Source organism: Rhinoraja longicauda, chromosome 15 (genome assembly GCF_053455715.1).
Source record: "Rhinoraja longicauda isolate Sanriku21f chromosome 15, sRhiLon1.1, whole genome shotgun sequence".
In the NCBI taxonomy this organism is placed as follows: domain Eukaryota; kingdom Metazoa; phylum Chordata; class Chondrichthyes; order Rajiformes; family Arhynchobatidae; genus Rhinoraja; species Rhinoraja longicauda.
The window spans coordinates 41,981,222-41,997,937 of NC_135967.1; the positions used below are offsets into that span (position 1 = coordinate 41,981,222).

The following is a 16,716-nucleotide window of genomic DNA, read 5'->3' on the forward strand; positions in this document are numbered from 1 at the left end:
TATTGCTCAAGGTTCCAGCATCTGCAGTTTCTTGTCTCCTTTTATTTGTCAGTGTGTGAGTAGTTAACCTTTCAGTATGTCATGGGAAATATTAATTTTAATTGGTGACCCAGAAACTAAAAATAGTATTTAAGCAGTATTTTGTATTTATTGAGAAATTTGAAGATTGAGAAAAGGCTGCTTTTTGGCCCAGCCTTATCTCAATTACAAGTCAAAGCTGTATTACAAAAAAATCTTCCAAAGAAAGATTAGTAGATTATTATATATTTATAGAATACCTCTGATTACCATTGGTAATCCCAAAGGACTCCATAGTGCCATTGTTAGCTCCACTGTAAACCACGTGGCAAAGTTCCTTGATGTTAGAAAGTAGTACAATGTTGAATAAGCAGCCGTCACAATTTCTGCTTGCAACATGATTGGAATGCTGTTGGCAGGAATGGACAGTGGAATTATTCTGCATAAAGTCAAACAAGCCAAAAGAGGCTGTACTTGATTTCTGGTGGAAATTCAGTTGGGACTGGCTCTTGGAAGGGATTGTGGTTAGCTGATATTTCTCCGAGCTCACAAATAATGGCAACGTTCCTGAAATATTGGAGAGCTGATATTAAATATTGATATTAAATCTTTTTCTGTGAGATTGGCCAGTAGCTACAGTTTGGGTGAGGCTTCTAATTGAGGTGGGAGTAGGCAGAAAGCAGTATATTATTTTTATTTATGTATTTATTTAAACATGGAAAATATTTGCAATGTTTGCTACCTCATAATTTTTATTAACCAATTTGTTTTAGTATTAATTATGGTTTTGCACATGTTTTAATTCAACCTTCCCCACATGTCTCTCTCTTTTATTTATATGCTGGGGTGACTTTGAGTCATTTAATAATATTATTGATGCATTTTGTAGCGACAATGAATGAACTGTGATTATTTTAATCATTTTTGGCCAAATCGTGTTCTAATCCGCTCCAGTCCTGAATTACTTAATCCGGAAAATAGTTTCAGTTGACTTCTGGTTTTAAGCTGGTTGTCTGAAGACGTGATAGTGGGTAAATGATCACTGCCATGTAGTGAATGGTAGTGTGGGTAGAATAAAGTTCTAGTGGACAGCAAGAATGGGATTGCTGTGTGAGGTATACTTGGGAATAATACAGCTGCCGGACAACTACACTGCAGAGCCATTGGAAATTTGGGAAAGATTGAAAGCTATTTCATTATCATTTAAAATGACCTTTTGGTTTTGCATTTTCTTTTAAATGCCAATTGAAAATCGATTATCAATGGCTCCAAATATTTAGTTTTCACATTAACTGTTCTGTTCACTTTTCCTTAAGCACTGTAATAGTCTTCCGGGCTTTCTTTTCTCTGCTTAACATTTTGTGCGACTTGCAGCTACTCTGGCCAGTTGAAAAGTAGGAAAACATACATGGTCCCTGAGAATGAATTCCATCACAAGGATCCGCCGGCAAGGAGTGCAACACCTGCAACCGTTCAAAATGGACCAGGCACCGTCACGCAACCTGCTGCAGCAACCACCAATGCAGCTAAAGCTGATGAAAGCACAAATGAAGACACTGGTGAGAAAAATAACTTCAAATATTTCTAACGTTTGTAGCAACCAATCACCGTAAGTAAGCAGGCTCTTTGAGAGTCACAGTGGAAGAATTCAGCAAAAATGTGCAGTGATTTATTGGTCAAGGCTGCCAAGGGCCCTGTGTTCAATTCATCATCTGCACCTGATTTTATGACCTCAATGACAAGGAATGGATCAACTGGGCTTATATTCACAGGAATTTAGAAGAATGAGAGGTGTCCTTATAGAAACATATACAATTATTCAGGGATTGGACAGGCTAGATGCAGGAAAAATATTCCCGATGTTGGGGGAGTCCAGAACCAGGGGTCACAGTTTATGAATAGGGGGTAGGCCATTTAGGACTGAGATGAGGAAAAACTTTTTCACCCAGAGAGTTACGAATCTGTGGAATTCTCTCACAGAAGGCAGTGGAGGCCAATTTACTGGATGTATTCAAGAGAGAGTTAGATATATCTCTTGGGGCTAACGGAATCAAAGGATATGGGCAGAAAGCATATCTGATCTGAAAAGATATGGGGAGAAAGCAGTACTGATTTTGGATGATCAACCATGATCATATTGAAATGGCGGTGCTGGCCTGAAGGGCCAAATGGCCTACTCCCGCACCTATTTTCTATGTTTCTATAAGCTGTCTGAAGAGGGGTCTCGACCTGAAATGTCACCTATTCCTTTTCCCCGGCGGAGATGCCAGCCTAACCCGCTGAGTTACTTCAATATTTTGTGTCTATCTTCGGTGTAAACCAGCATCTGCAGTTCCTTCCAACACTCAATGATAATAGAATTGGAAATGCTGAATTTGACCTTGGTACTGATAAATTATTGAGGGAGGTGAGAATCAAATAGGCTTTTGATTGCTATCCAGCAATGCTTGCTGAAAAAAATGTATTTTTTCATGGATGAGGTTGAATTCAGTACCAGGAATAACTGCAGAGCCTTGAATGGTGTGGCAATATTCATTTTTTAATGCATTTGTTAAAATGCTACTCGGCTGTCTTTTAGTTTAGAGATAGTGTGGAAACAGGCCCTCCGTCCGGCCCACGAAGTCCATGCCGACCTTTGATCACCTGTACAATAGTCTTATGTTATCCCACTTTCGCATCCTGCACACTGGGGGCAATTTACAGAAGACAATTAACCTACAAACCTGTAAGAGGAAACTGGAGTACCCAGAGAAAATCCACACGGTCACAGGGAGAACGTGCAAACTCCACACAGACAGCACCCGTCATCAGGATTGAACCCGGGCCTCTGGCGCTGTTAGGTAGCACCTTTACCGCTGTGCCACTGTGCTGTCCTTATGTCATACGGGTATTCTCAATATCTGGAGAACTGAACTCCAGCAAAATTCAATGCTGTCTCAAGGAGAAAGTAATAAATATGTTTAACTAAGAAATGCTTTGAGTTTAATTTTAAATTAGTTGTGTTGTAATTTCTTTGTGCTGGCGGTGACCACCTAAGAGGACGTTATGTTGCAGATTAGTCTTGTTCCAGGAACTCAATTGGTTTCTCCCTCTCATGATTGCCATCATATGTATCTTTTCCACAAAACATTTGCCAGATTTAAAATATTTCTTAACCTCATATTTCCCATTCTTGTCTTCCTTCACTGTCTGTAAGCATTCTTTAATGTGATTATTTGCTCAACCAAACGCAAAGCAACTTGAATCTGATGGAGAGTTAAAAACGGAGCTTCATTGCTACAGATCAGCGAACCTTTGCGGGCGGCATTTTAAGTGATTAGCTGGAAGTGCCATTACCTTGTCACTGAACACCAAGTCCAGCTCGTAGACCCTATGTAAAATTCATAATTGTTTTAATTGTCATGATTGTTATGTGTTTTACTAATTCTTAAATATTTATTAATTGTTTTAAATAGTTGAGTGGGAAGCTCTTTCACACAGCGGGTGCTGATTTACAGAGGGTTTTTTGTTTCATTGCCTGTGGGTGGTGGGTGCCTGGAATATACTGGGCTGGGTGGTGGCATTTAAGAGATTATGGATAGGCACCTGGATGTGCAGAGAATGGAGGGACATTGTGTGTGCAGGCAGATAAACGTGTGCTGTACTGTTCGCGCATGTTCCTTTTTTCCAATGGAGTGAGTCTAAAAAGTATTTTCTGTTCTTTTTAACAGATAAACTGAAGGAGAAATCTCAGAGTGCCATTAAAAGTACTAACAAAACAGCTAATACAACACCCAAAGTTATGGCCAGTAATGGGACTAATTCTATAAATAGGTAAGAATTTTGCTTTATTTACCTGTTGAAATGTCTAATTGTTCCACGGATGGGAAGTCAAGTGGATTATAGCATTGGTATTGTAAGGGAAGAGCCCATTGACGCATCAGGTCCATGTCGGCTCCGAGTAAAACGATCTCCCCCATTTTATTAAATTTTCCCATTGTCCTGCAAACTTTTCCCTCAAATCCTTTCCCAATTCTTGACGCTAATTGGCAGTGAGCAAGTTCCAGATCATAACTCTTTTCTGGGTAGAGTCTGAAGTCAATCAGTCTGAAGAAGGGTCCCGACCCGAAATGCCATCTGTTCATTCCCTCCCCAGATGTGCCTGACCCGCTGAGTTTCTCCATGACAAAATGTTTTCTTCTTACTCCCTTCCCCCTTGTACATTTTGCACAAACTTTTAAATTTGTTTCCCTACACCTTGGATTATTTGATCATTGGTGCTGTTTCTTTTTTGCTTAACTTATCCAAACCAGTTAAAATCATCTTCATCTCCATGAAACCACTGTCAAATTTATTTGATCCAAAGAGAATAACCTTAGCTTCTGCATTGTAACTTTAAATGAAATTGTAGCTTACCCAGAGTTTCACACGGATTCAGTGCAGGCCTCCATGGAATGAATCTCAAGATCCAATTGCTAATACTCCCTTTCTCAACCCATCTTATCACTTTCATAGATTTATTGATATTTACACCCTTTTGAACTGTGCCATTTAGTCTGTGTCATCTCCTCTTGGGACATTGTTCTAAGACCGCTCTCGAGCTGCCTAATCAAATATTTACTGGTTTATCTGAAATTTAAACCTAAACCAAGAGGTGGATTTTTTTAAGCCTTTGCCTATGAAAGGCAGTCCCTTCCAGGTTTGGTAACAAAATGATAGGTCATGGTACAGAAGTTTCAATTTAGTAAGTATGTTTGAAATTTGGCAACGTTGAGTCATTTTAATGTTGACTATTTATCTTTTATGAAAACGTATGGCAGTGTGAGCTGCGAGGAGGAAGCTATGAGGCAGCAGGGTGACTTGGATAGGTTGGGTGAGTGGGCAATTGCATGGCAGATGCAGTATAATGTGGATAAATGTGAGGTTATCCACTTTAGTGACAAGAACAGGAAGGCAGATTATTATCTGAATGGTGTCAGATTAGGAAAAGGGGAGATGCAACGAGACCTGGGTGTGATTGTACATCAGTCACTGAAAGTAAGCATGCAGGTACAGCAGGCAGTGAAGGGAGCTAATGGCATGTTTGCCTTCATAGCAAGAGGATTTGAATATAGGAGCAAGGAGGTCCTACTGCAGTTGTACAGGGGGCTGGTGAGACCACACCTGGAGTATTGTGTGCAATTGTGGTCTCCTAATTTGAGGAAGGACATTATTGCTATTGAGGGAGTGCAGCGTAGGTTCACCAGGTTAATTCCCAGGATGGCAGGACTGACATATGATGAAAGAATGGGTCGACTGGGCTTGTATTCACTAGATTTAAGAAGGATGAGAGTGGATCTTATAGAAACATTTAAAATTCTTAAAGGATTGGACAGTCTAGATGCTGGAAAAATGTTCCCGATGTTGGGGGAGTCCAGAACCAGTGATTTAGGACTGAGATGAGGAAACATTTTTTTCACCCAGGGAGTTGTGAATCTGTGGAATTCACTGTCACAGAGGCAGTGGAGGCCAATTCACTGGATGTTTTCAAGAGAGTGTTAGATTTAGATTTAGATTTTAGGGCTCAAGGAATCGTGGGGGAAAGCAGGAACGGGCACTGATTTTAGATGATCAGCCATGATAATTTTGAATGGCAGTGCTGGCTCAAGGGCCGAATGGCCTACTCCTGCACCTATTTTTCTATGTTTCTATGTTTAAAGAGGCTAATGCAGATTTGATTGACCTCATTAAAAATATAGCTTATCTAATTTAGTAGATTTAGAAAACCTATTCACAAACATCACTTGGTGATGCTGATAAAAGCTTGAAAAATAACTGTCAATTTATGTTGGGAAATTTGAATACCTTTCCTGGCTGGCATTGTATAAAATAAAATCCTTTTGTTTCCAATTTAAGTTTATATTGGACAGTGCTCTTCATGAACAACACTGTACTTTGGGATGAGTTTTTCCAAAATAACCTAATCTTGCTTAATTATGAAGAAAACAAAATGTTATGGGTTTTCTATTTTTTTTCCAGCAGCAAAGTTACAAAAGAGAAGGAAGAGAAAGAAAAAAGTGGGAAAGAAAAAGACAAAGACAAAAAAGATAAGACGACCTCAGCCGTTCCTCCAGAGGCTAAAGCATCCGCTAAAGAAGTAAAGGAGAAAACAAAAGAAGAACGAACGAATAAAGATGAAAAAACACGGGAGACGAAGGAGAAAACACCAAAGGCAGACAAAGAGAAGGAGAAGATCAGGAAGGATGAAAAGACAACAAAAGAAGATAAATCCAGGCAGACATCGAGCAGTGCTGAAGCGAAATCGCATTCGGAAAAGGAGAAAGAGAAGGATACATCCAAGGAGAGAGATGCACAAAAGGAAGCCAAATCCAAAGAAAGTCACTCAGGCACTAAAGGAGACAAAACGGTCACTGCTGGGTCCTTGAAGTCCTCGGTTCCACGATCAGAATCTTCAGAATCTGATAGGGGTAAGTCAATAAGACGCTATGTTCTCCCTCATTTTATAGATATTTGACGAACTTGAACGACTAATAAGGCTGACTTCGTCCTGATTCAAGCAGTAAAATGCTTCTGGATGTTTAATGGACATTTGAGAAAGGAATAAGCATAGTTTACCAAAGTGAGGTTTTTCTCTTGGGTAATTACATCAATAAGTTCCAGAAACTTTTTGGAGTTGCATTAAATATCTTGGAAGCTATTTCAACACGTTGATAAGCAGAAGTTTTGTTTAATTTATTATACGTCTGCCGTGGTACAGTGAAAAACATTTGTTGCGTGCTAGCCAGTCAGCGGAAAGGCAATACATGATTACATGATTACAGTTGAGCCATTCACAGTGTACAGATACATGTGCAACAAATCTATCAGCTCCAATCGTCTTGGTTCCCTTGCCATTGGAATTAGTTGATTGATTTGTGAAGGACCGTGTGCTTCTTGGAGTGCAACATCAAGTACACGTTAAACAAACACACGCACAGGCGTCCTCGTTCTGACATCGGAACGTAGATCATCATCCTCGACCTCGAGGGATCGCCACAACGACAGATACATGATATGTATTTATGAATTCAAAACTAAACTGGTGAAAATCAGTTTTTCATTTGGTTGAGGCAGATGCAAGTGCAACAGTAAGAAGAAATGACACAAAAATTCAGAAAGCCTCGTCCATAAGTTGGCAAATTCTGCCTGTCATTTCCCCTTATATTAAATGTAAAGATTTCATATTTCCCACACTACCCCTCCACATCTGTGTACTTGCTGACGGCCATTGATCTGGCCTCATGCTGACTGTACCAATTTAGATCTTTTAATTAAAGCTGCTATTAGCTGATGTTTGAACTCCAACCTCTGGGCTGCAGCTTCCAGTTAAGGCCATCAGATTCAAAGCCATGAATACACTGACTGACCCAATACTCATTCGAGACCTGGGAGAAGCTGGAAACGCAAATGAATTCTAATTTGTTAAAGACAAAAAACTTTGCAATTTGATCGGACAGTAAAGCAAAGTATGCTACTTTCTCCTCTCAATTTAGATCTTTGCTAACCCATTTGAAAGTTTAATGAAATATATATTTTGTTGCATTGTATCGCACAATGTAAAAATTGCCAAATTCCTTTATATTCCATATTCATCAAATAATTGCGCCAATATTAGCTTTTAATCAGCTTCTCATTCCTGTTCATATTTCTTCATATATAGGGGGGGGGAAACCAATGATCCATGCCTTGTTTTTAATTGATGTTAGTGACATTAATTATATTCTAAATCGCCTAGTTCTAAAGAGGATTATATATCATTTTGATCTTTTTATATTTTTGCAATATACCACAATCTACAAGACTTTAATAACTCTTTTTATATTACAGAACCAAAACGACGCAAGCTTGATTCCCACGCTTCACCGTCACATTCCACTACAGTAAAGGTTAGTATGGCCTAAGGAAGGCATCGTCAGTATTAGGCTGTCCTGTTTGGAATGCCAGTATTCTGGAAATATTCGTCTTCCTTCAAGTGATACAAGGTGCACACTGGAGCCTCTGGAGGTTTCTTTTAAATGGAAAATGCATTCATTTTCTTTATTGGACTATTTTGTAAGCAAATTTTATATTTAAAAAAAAAAGCTTCAAGGACCTAGCGAAAATTGTAAATAGTAAGAGGAAAATGCAAGAAGTTTTTTCTTCGAAGTGCCTCAAATTATATTAAGTGGTCAGTTTTTGAAGTGCAGTAATGCTACAAGCAAAATAGCTTCAAGGTGGCGTCGCGAAAAGGTGTCAGCGCTGAGAGTGAAGAGCGTTTCAGCATTGAAGAATGGTGGAGCTGTTCAGAATAACCGGATACCTCTGGATTCATCAGGCCCGCTGATGAGCATACTACCAATTCGTGCCTTCTAGGAAGGAAGTAATGGAGAGAATTCCATAAAAGTCTTTAATATCCACTTGGTGATCTGATCTCCTGTAGTTGGTGTAAATTCTGGGAGCGTGCAGCTGTTATTAGTATCTTCCCTTCATTGGTTTGTTTTCCTTTGGGTGTGCCAGCCTTTTGAATCCTGCCTTAGGAAAAAGCAAAGATGGCAGCCATGCCCACCTTCCAGCCGAGAGGGCCGATGGATGGTGTTCTACGCAGCACGAAACCTGGGTGTTTCCTAATAGAAGAATCAGGGCAGATGCTTCCTTGCACCGTTTGCTGTATTTATTTTAATATAGATGAACCCCCCCACGAACCCTTGAGTTTGCTGTGGGTTGAAACTTGGAGCTGTAAGTGCCAATTCCTGGATGCATTGCACTGGAAGGGAGGTTAAGGAGCCTACTGTGGTTTGTTGAGCTGCACCTCTTTACAAGATTAACATTTTTCTCATTGAATTTAATTGTTCTCTTAGTTTACTCACACGGGAAACAGTATTCCATAACATCACATTTAAATATTTAATAATTGACATTTTATGTATATTTGATAAAAGTAACATTTTCTATTTAGTGTTAAAAGTAATTATGCATTTCAGGGGAGTTTTATTCCTTAACTGGTTTGTAAATTAATGCTAAGTTGTAAAGTTGTTAACACTAAAATTGTGAACAACAGCAACATCAGACAGATTGAAGTAATATATATCTAATTAAGTTTGAGAAACCATTTCTATCAAAGTAAACTGTTTCCTTATACACAGACTTAAATGCACTTTTATTGTTATCATGTTCAGTCAGCATTAACAATTCCCAAAAGCCTAGTTCCTAAAGGTGTAACTGCATGTCAGAAGCAAGACATTAGAGTGGTCGTCAACTTGCATCCCAAAGTCCTCTGGTATCTGAGAAGCGCTGCAGCTCATCTGTCATCTCCATTCATTCCTACAGGATGGTCTCGGTGATCACAAAGAATCATCAGCAAAGGTTTGACATTTGAGCCTTATTTAGACATCTTTTCTAGGTGAAAAATTGTAATCCTCTCATTGATTGGAGTTTCAAAAAATTGTTTCTGTGGGTTAACAGTTCACAAATATGTACTGGTGTTCCAGAAATGCTTTGACCCAATATTAGATTTTTTAGATTTTTTTTTTTGCTTCTTGAGGTTTTAGGTACTCCTGTTAAAAGCGAGCCCACGTTTTCTGGTTATAGACTGATTTAACATTGTGCACATTGGATAAAATTTGAATTTGCACAGTTGACAGTCTGATAATACTTCACATCTCAAGCGGGCAGAGCTTTGAGAAGAGAAAATATTGGCAGGGTTTTAGCTCTGATTCCTGACCTGCGGTTTTTGCATGACTGCAGATTGTCAGAAGAGGTACAAAAGCCATGATGAAGATACATACCAGTGCAGTTATGGATATTCTTGTGGTCGGATGCCACCGTAATAGAATCTTGTTTTTATCGAGGAAGGTTAACAAGTGTGGCGGGTGGGAAATTGATGGTAGTAATAACCAAAGCAAAGCGTCATAGATTAATTAAAATTTCACCCGATTAACAGCTTGCTTTTAATAATACATTGTACGTATTTAAAATTGAGTCAAAATCTTTCTGGATTTATATTCCAATAGAATGAAAAGGTTGTAAAATATGATTCCGGATACAAAGGAGACCTGTTCACTGTTTTAACTGTTCTTGATGCAGATTTGGCAAAATACAATCCTTTGCAATGATAACATTGAGAAAATTTAATTCATTTGCAATTTGTGTGGTTAACTTTATCAATGCAACTGCAAGTTCTGATGCTGTGCAATTTTAGTTCTTTTTCATAGTGTAAAATATTTAGATTAAATAAGATGTCATTGTGGTTTAGTGTAATCTTATTTTGGGTGATGCAGTACACTTGCTTGTTAGCTTGAATAAACATTGAAAGCACACATGAACTTTGTAACCAATGCCCATGGCAAATACCCTTGAGTGGATTTTTAAAACTGAGTTTCCTCTACATAATGATTTAATGGGGTTGACAGTAAAAATAACACATCTTTTTGAATAAAATTAATCTATTCTGGTTACAGTTTGTGATCTTAACAGCTGCCATCACTTTTTAAAAAGTAACTTTAAAATTCTGTAACGATACATTCGTTCGACAACCTTTTTGGTTTGTTGCTCGATGTGGGGTTGTGCAATGGAAATCTGTTGGATGGATGACGTTATTGAAAACCTAGGGCTGATTTTTTTCCCCTTGATCTACCCAAGTCATTTGGATCAGTATGTTTGAGTAGATAGCTCAAGGGGAGGAATATCATCCATAGGTTATCAATAAACTAGACTCCGGAAATTAGCTATTTTTCACCGGTTTGTTAAAAGGTGAAATATTTTCCTTTGTAAGTCACATCTTGTAACAATTTGTATTTAATAACCAGTTTATTTCAGTATGTTTGTATTTATATGCTGAGGCTTAAATAATCACGAAGGAGTTCTGCTTAGTAATCATTTCATTATTATCAGCATTTTATTCTGGTACATTTAATTTATAAATTCTTCAGCTTTCCTGTGTTACTGGTCACGCACAGCAGGACTGCCGGGTGTAAGCAGCATTTGGACCCATATGTATATTCAGTGGACATTTTTAAAACGAAAGCAGAAATTTCTACAGATGCTCAGTGTGCAGGTCACACAGCATCTGTAGCAAGAGAAACAGACAGCGTTTCAGATCAGAGACCCTTCATCAGATCTGCAATATTGACTCCGTTTCTCTTCCCACAGAGTCAGACTGACCGGTTGAGTATTTCTTACCATTTCTGTTTTTATTTTAAATTTCCAGCATCTGATGATTTTTTTTAAATTCACTGCAGATTTATGTTTGTTTATCCATTCTATTTATGGTTTGATAATTCGTAACTTGCTTGAAATCTTTTGATTAATATAAGTGCAATTCATGACTATCCATTTAAATTGGTGTAATTGGTATAATTTTCTAGTCTTTTCTCTTTGTTGGATTTCAATAACAAGAGAAGTGATTTCTGTTTACCGCAAATGATGCTTCCGGATCTTCAAGCAATAAGACTAGAAGAACATTGGAATTCTATTTAATTTAAGGAAGGCTTTTAATCTTCTAAAAATGCTACATGTTGGATTGCACAGGCTTCCATGGAGAATCATTGGCTACTGCAGTGAGCGTCTAAGTGTTCTCTGGGCTTGCATTCCTATGCACAGCACTGCACGATGGCATAGTGCAGCACAGCACTGCAGTGTAGAATGCACTGGAGGTCAGAGATAATCGCATCCGAATCCTTGTTCCACCCCTGGATTCTCCATTGAGTATGACGACTTTTGGTAATTGATATGCTTGTGCCATTTAGTAAGCCAGCCAAACCTGTTGAATCCAGCCAACCCCAATTCACTTGAATGGGGTTTCCAACCTTTGTTTCTCAAATTTAAGTTTAGCTTAGTTTTTGTTTCTTATATTTGTATGGTTATTAATTAACTGTAGTTTAATATGAATCTAAATTTATTTTTAAATCAGTGCAATATTTTCAATGTCTCTAATTGAACGTAGAAACTCCATTCACACAGCACCCGTAGCCAGGATCGAACCTGGGTCTCTGGCGCAGTAACGGCAGCAACTCTACCACTCCGCCACCATGCCGCCCAATAGTTAAAGAATGCTGAGACTTCTAAGTTAATAAATTGATCCTTAATTATGTTCTGAGGCTGGCAACTGTTAATTTACGAATAATTTTGTTCAATTTGTCAATTATATTAAAAATGTTAATTTTTGAATTGTATATATACAGTATATACACCGATGAGGCAAAACATTATGACCACTGACAGGCAAAGTGAATAACATTGATTACCTTGTTACAATGGCACCTGTCAAGGGGTGGGATATATTTGGCAGTAAGTGAACAGTCAGTTCTTGAAGTTGATATGTTGGATGCAGGATAAATGGGCAGGAATAAAGACCCGAGCGACTTTGACAGGGGCCAAATTGTTATGGCCAGACGACTGCGTCAGAGCATCTCTGAAACGACAAGGCTTGTGGGGTGCTCCCGATCAGCAGTGGTGAGAACCCAGCGACAATGGTCCAAGTAGGAACAAACCACAAACCTGCGGCAGGGTGTTGGGCGCACAAGGCTCGTCGATGCGCGAGCGCAACGAAGACTATCCCCTCTGGTCCGAACCGACAGAAGGTCTACTGTGGCACACGTCGCAGAAAATTTTAATGGTGGTCACGGGAGGAATGTGTCACAATACACAGTGCATCACACCCTGCTGCGTATGGGGCTGCACACAGAGGACCAACAGCATATTAGGCAGGTGGTCATAATGTTTTGTCTCATCAGGTCATAATGTTTTGGCCGATCGGTGTAGATATATATATAATGGATGCCCTTTTTGTGGAGGAAGTTAGGTTGACAATAATTACAGCCTTCATGTGAGTTATTTTAACAGCATGTAACCAAATTTTGATATTTTTAGTTTTTACAGGTTTTTTTTGCTGAACAATTTGATTTACCAAACAGTAATTGGAATAATAGTTTTGTTTAAAATGTAATGAGCTATGGTGTTTTTATCGAAGATAGATACAAACTGCAGGAGTAACTCAGCGGGTCAGACAGCATTTCTGGAGAAAAGGGACGTTTTGGGTCGAGACCCTTTTTAGACTTTGGAATGACTGCCTGACCAGCCGAGTTACTCCAGTATTTTATTTCTATCTTTGGTGGAAGCCAGCATCTGTTGTTCCATCCTACACATATGGTGTTTTTATGTTAGACAACATGGTCTATTTTAAATCCTGTGCAATCCTGTTGCCTGGAGATGCAATAGTAGTTTGGGTTTTTGATCCTACTGCCATTCTACATAATTTTTAACATTCTTTCCACTTATTCCCATGGATCCCTTACAAAATGTGCTTACTTGATTGGCATTGTTTAATTTTGGTATTTAAAAATCTTCAAGTTTCATCAATCTCCAAAATTAATTTTGGATCATGTATCTTTGTTGGTCTTGCCAAAATCTCATCCAATATTAGTTTGAAACTCCATTCTTGAAGTCTCTTCCATATATTTGCAACGACATATTGAGAGTAAAATGTTAATTTGTTTTGTATTTCCATCGATGGTTAAGACATCTGAAAATTGACTTTTTATTTCTTATTATTGGAATTTGTATATGATTTATATTTAGTGGGATATGTTTGCAAGAAAGCTTTTTTGGTCTCAGTAAATATTTGTAAATTAATATAAACTACATTCAGGGATTGTGGTAGGGTTATTGAGGATGAAGGTGCATTAACATTCTAAAACCTGAATGAATCTTGTTTCTCTTTGAACAAGTTGACTGCCTGACCACAATATTAAGAGCTTCCAAATACACCATGAATTTAAAACTGAAAATTACGACATACTCAACTTTGTAAAAGGGTTCTAAATCTGAGTGAAGTGCTATCTTAATTACCGGCTGTTTCATTATTTCGTTACAACCATTTCTTTCTAAAAAGAGAAAAGCCTAAAAGCAGCATTGTTCCATTACTGATATTGTTTATTTATCTTTGTTTTGTTCATTTAGCTTTTAATCATATAGCACGTTGTGAGAATAAATCACAAAAGTGATGGCACAATTGGTTAGAATGCACTTTGAGACTCTCCAAAGTGCCACAAGAGTGTGGCAAAGGTTTTATCAATGTTGTCTCTCTTCAGTGTTTGCTTTTGTACTTTTTGCAAGAAGGCCTTTTGGTCTCATCCAGATTTTATTTATAGAAGGATTGCTAAATGTGGCACTAAATCATACCATCTGTAAGGTTTCAGCCTGCATTGCATTTCCCTGAATTAAACTAATGCACTATACTATCTTGCAATCCTTTCACCCCCTCTTCTCTGCCACCCACTGGATCTTCTATCTCTGGACTGATAAAGGGGGAAATCAGCCATTTTTCTTGGTGAAGAGGGCAGATCTGGAACAGCTTTGCAAACTTCCCAGATCATATAATCACACAGCACGGAGACACGCTCTTTGCCCCAACTTGTCCATGCCAAGCAAGATGCTGGTCCTAATTGCCTGTGTCAGACCTCCAAATCTCCCCTATCCTTGCATCTGTCCAAATATTTTTAATTTTATTATTGTACCTGCCTCAACGTCTTTGTCCAGCAGCTCATTGCTCACAGCACACGTCAGCAACTGAATATGTCACCCATTGGGTCCCTTTCAACATTTTCCTCTCTCACCTAAAACCTATTCCCACTAATTCTCGATTCCCCAGCCCTGGGGGTAACAACAGTGTGCATTCACATTATTTATGCCCCCTCACAATGTTATACACCTGTTTAAGGTTACTCCTCCATCGCCCAAGGAATGAAGTCCAAGCCTGCCCTTCTCTCTATAACCCAGGCCCTTTAATCCTGGCAACTCTCTTCTAAATCTTTGCCTTTCTCACCACCCTATCTATTATGATGCCACTTGTATGTATATACTTGTACTGCTAGGGTCTTGTGTTCAACAACACTCTCCAGTGCCCTATCTTTCACCATGGTTTGACTTGCCAAAATGTAACACATCACACCCACCTGAATTAAATGCTATTTACCATTCCTTGGCATACTGAACTAGCTGATTAAGATCCCACTGCAATTTCTGATAACTACTTTCACTGTCTACAATTCCAGATATTTTAGTGTTCTGTAGATTTACTCACCATTGCTTGTATATTCTCATCCAAATCGTCGAAACAATAATGGGACCACCACTGATCCTTGTGACAACCCAATAGCCACAGACATCCAGTTCAAAATACAATCTTCCATCGTCACCCGCTGCTGCCTACCATTAACCCAATTCTGTATTCAGTTAGCTAGCTCTTATTTCCATGAAATCCATCCTTCAGACTAGCCTACCATACTGGACGCTAGCAAAGGCCATTTAGAAGTCAATATCAAGGAAGTTGAAATCCTCTACTAACACTACCCTATTATTCTTAGCGCTATCTGCAATCCCCTTACACATCTGCTCCTCAAATTCATGCTAACTATTGTGGGGCCTCAGTCCCATCAAAATGATCATCTTTTTGTTTCCAAGTTCTACCCATCTTGCCTCTTAGATGATTCCCCAAGTATACCCCCCCTCAAAGCACTGATACTGAGTTCTTCCTAATCAAATGGAGATCCCCGTTCTCACACATTCGCAGTTTTGGAGTAGAATTAGGCCATTTGGCCCAGTGAGTCCACTCTGCCATTCAATCATGGCTGATATCTGCCTCCTAATCTCATTTTCCTGCCTTCTCCCCATAACCCTTGATGTTGTTCTAATCAAGATTTTGAATATCTCTGCCTTAAAGTTATCCACTGACATGGACTTCGCAGCCCTCTGTGGCAATGAGTTCCACAGATTAACTACCATCTGACTGAAAAGGTTCTTTTCTAAAAGAGAGCTCTTTAATTCTGAGGCTATGACCTCTGGTCCTAGATTCTCCCACCAGTGGAAACATCCTTTCCACATCCACTCGATCTATGCCTTTCATTATTCTGTAAGTTTCAATCAGATCCCCCCTCAATCTTCCAAACTCCAGCGAGTAGAGGCCCAGTGCTGCCAAACGTTCTTTCTGACTTGTACCTCTGTCATGCCTGTAGCATCTGTACCTGGAACATTGAGCTGCCAATCCTGCCTTTCTCACAGCCACCTTTTCCTATATAGCTATAATATCTCAGTGCTCTGAGCTAATACGTTCCCTGTGTTTGTCCACCTTGCTTGTTGAGCCTCTTGTATTGAAATAGATGCAGATTAAACCATCAGTCTTCTCTCTCTTTTCTGTGCTTCTGGCTGTCCTGTCCACTAAACCCATTCTCTTTGACCGCAGTATTTGTCCACAGCTGCTTGTCTGCTCTTGGACCCACCCCTCTGCCAATCTATTTTCAAGATTCAAGGCGTTTATTGTCACACCAGTTCCATATATGGTAAAATCCTGTGTGAAAATCTTGTGCTGGAGGATTCCGTACAGTAAAACACTACTGTGAAGAGCTTTCAGATCTCCCTCCCAGGAAACTTACCCTCCTCCAGTTCAGATGCAACCCACCCCTCGTACTGGTCACCTCTGCTCCAGAAGGGACTGGACTTGAATGGACTCCAATGACTCAAAACCTGTATCCCTGTCCCCCACACCACTTCCTGAGCCACACATTCATCTACCTTATCCTTTATGTCTGCCCTCACAAGTACATGGCAGTGGGAGTAATCCAGAGATCATTATCCTTGGTCCTATTGTTTACAGCTAATTATTTCTATTCACTACAGAGGACTTGTTCCCTTTTCTATCTATACCGT

At 39.2% G+C, this 16,716-nt stretch overlaps 1 protein-coding gene across 7 annotated transcripts in view; it reads left to right on the forward strand.

The window, feature by feature from the left end:
* thoc2 (THO complex 2) overlaps positions 1-16,716 on the forward strand; it is a 102,178-nt gene that overhangs the window by 71,626 nt on the left and 13,836 nt on the right. For 3 of the 7 annotated variants that reach the window (XM_078412559.1, XM_078412558.1, XM_078412562.1), the window contains exons 29-33: positions 1,393-1,577; positions 3,729-3,831; positions 6,016-6,464; positions 7,864-7,922; positions 9,343-9,378. In XM_078412559.1, the coding sequence (XP_078268685.1) occupies positions 1,393-1,577; positions 3,729-3,831; positions 6,016-6,464; positions 7,864-7,922; positions 9,343-9,378 (832 nt within the window). Of the gene's footprint in view, positions 1-1,392; positions 1,578-3,728; positions 3,832-6,015; positions 6,465-7,863; positions 8,752-9,342; positions 9,379-16,716 lie in introns of all 7 variants that reach the window. The other 4 variants (XM_078412561.1, XM_078412563.1, XR_013548166.1 and 1 more) reach the window with 3 other exon arrangements.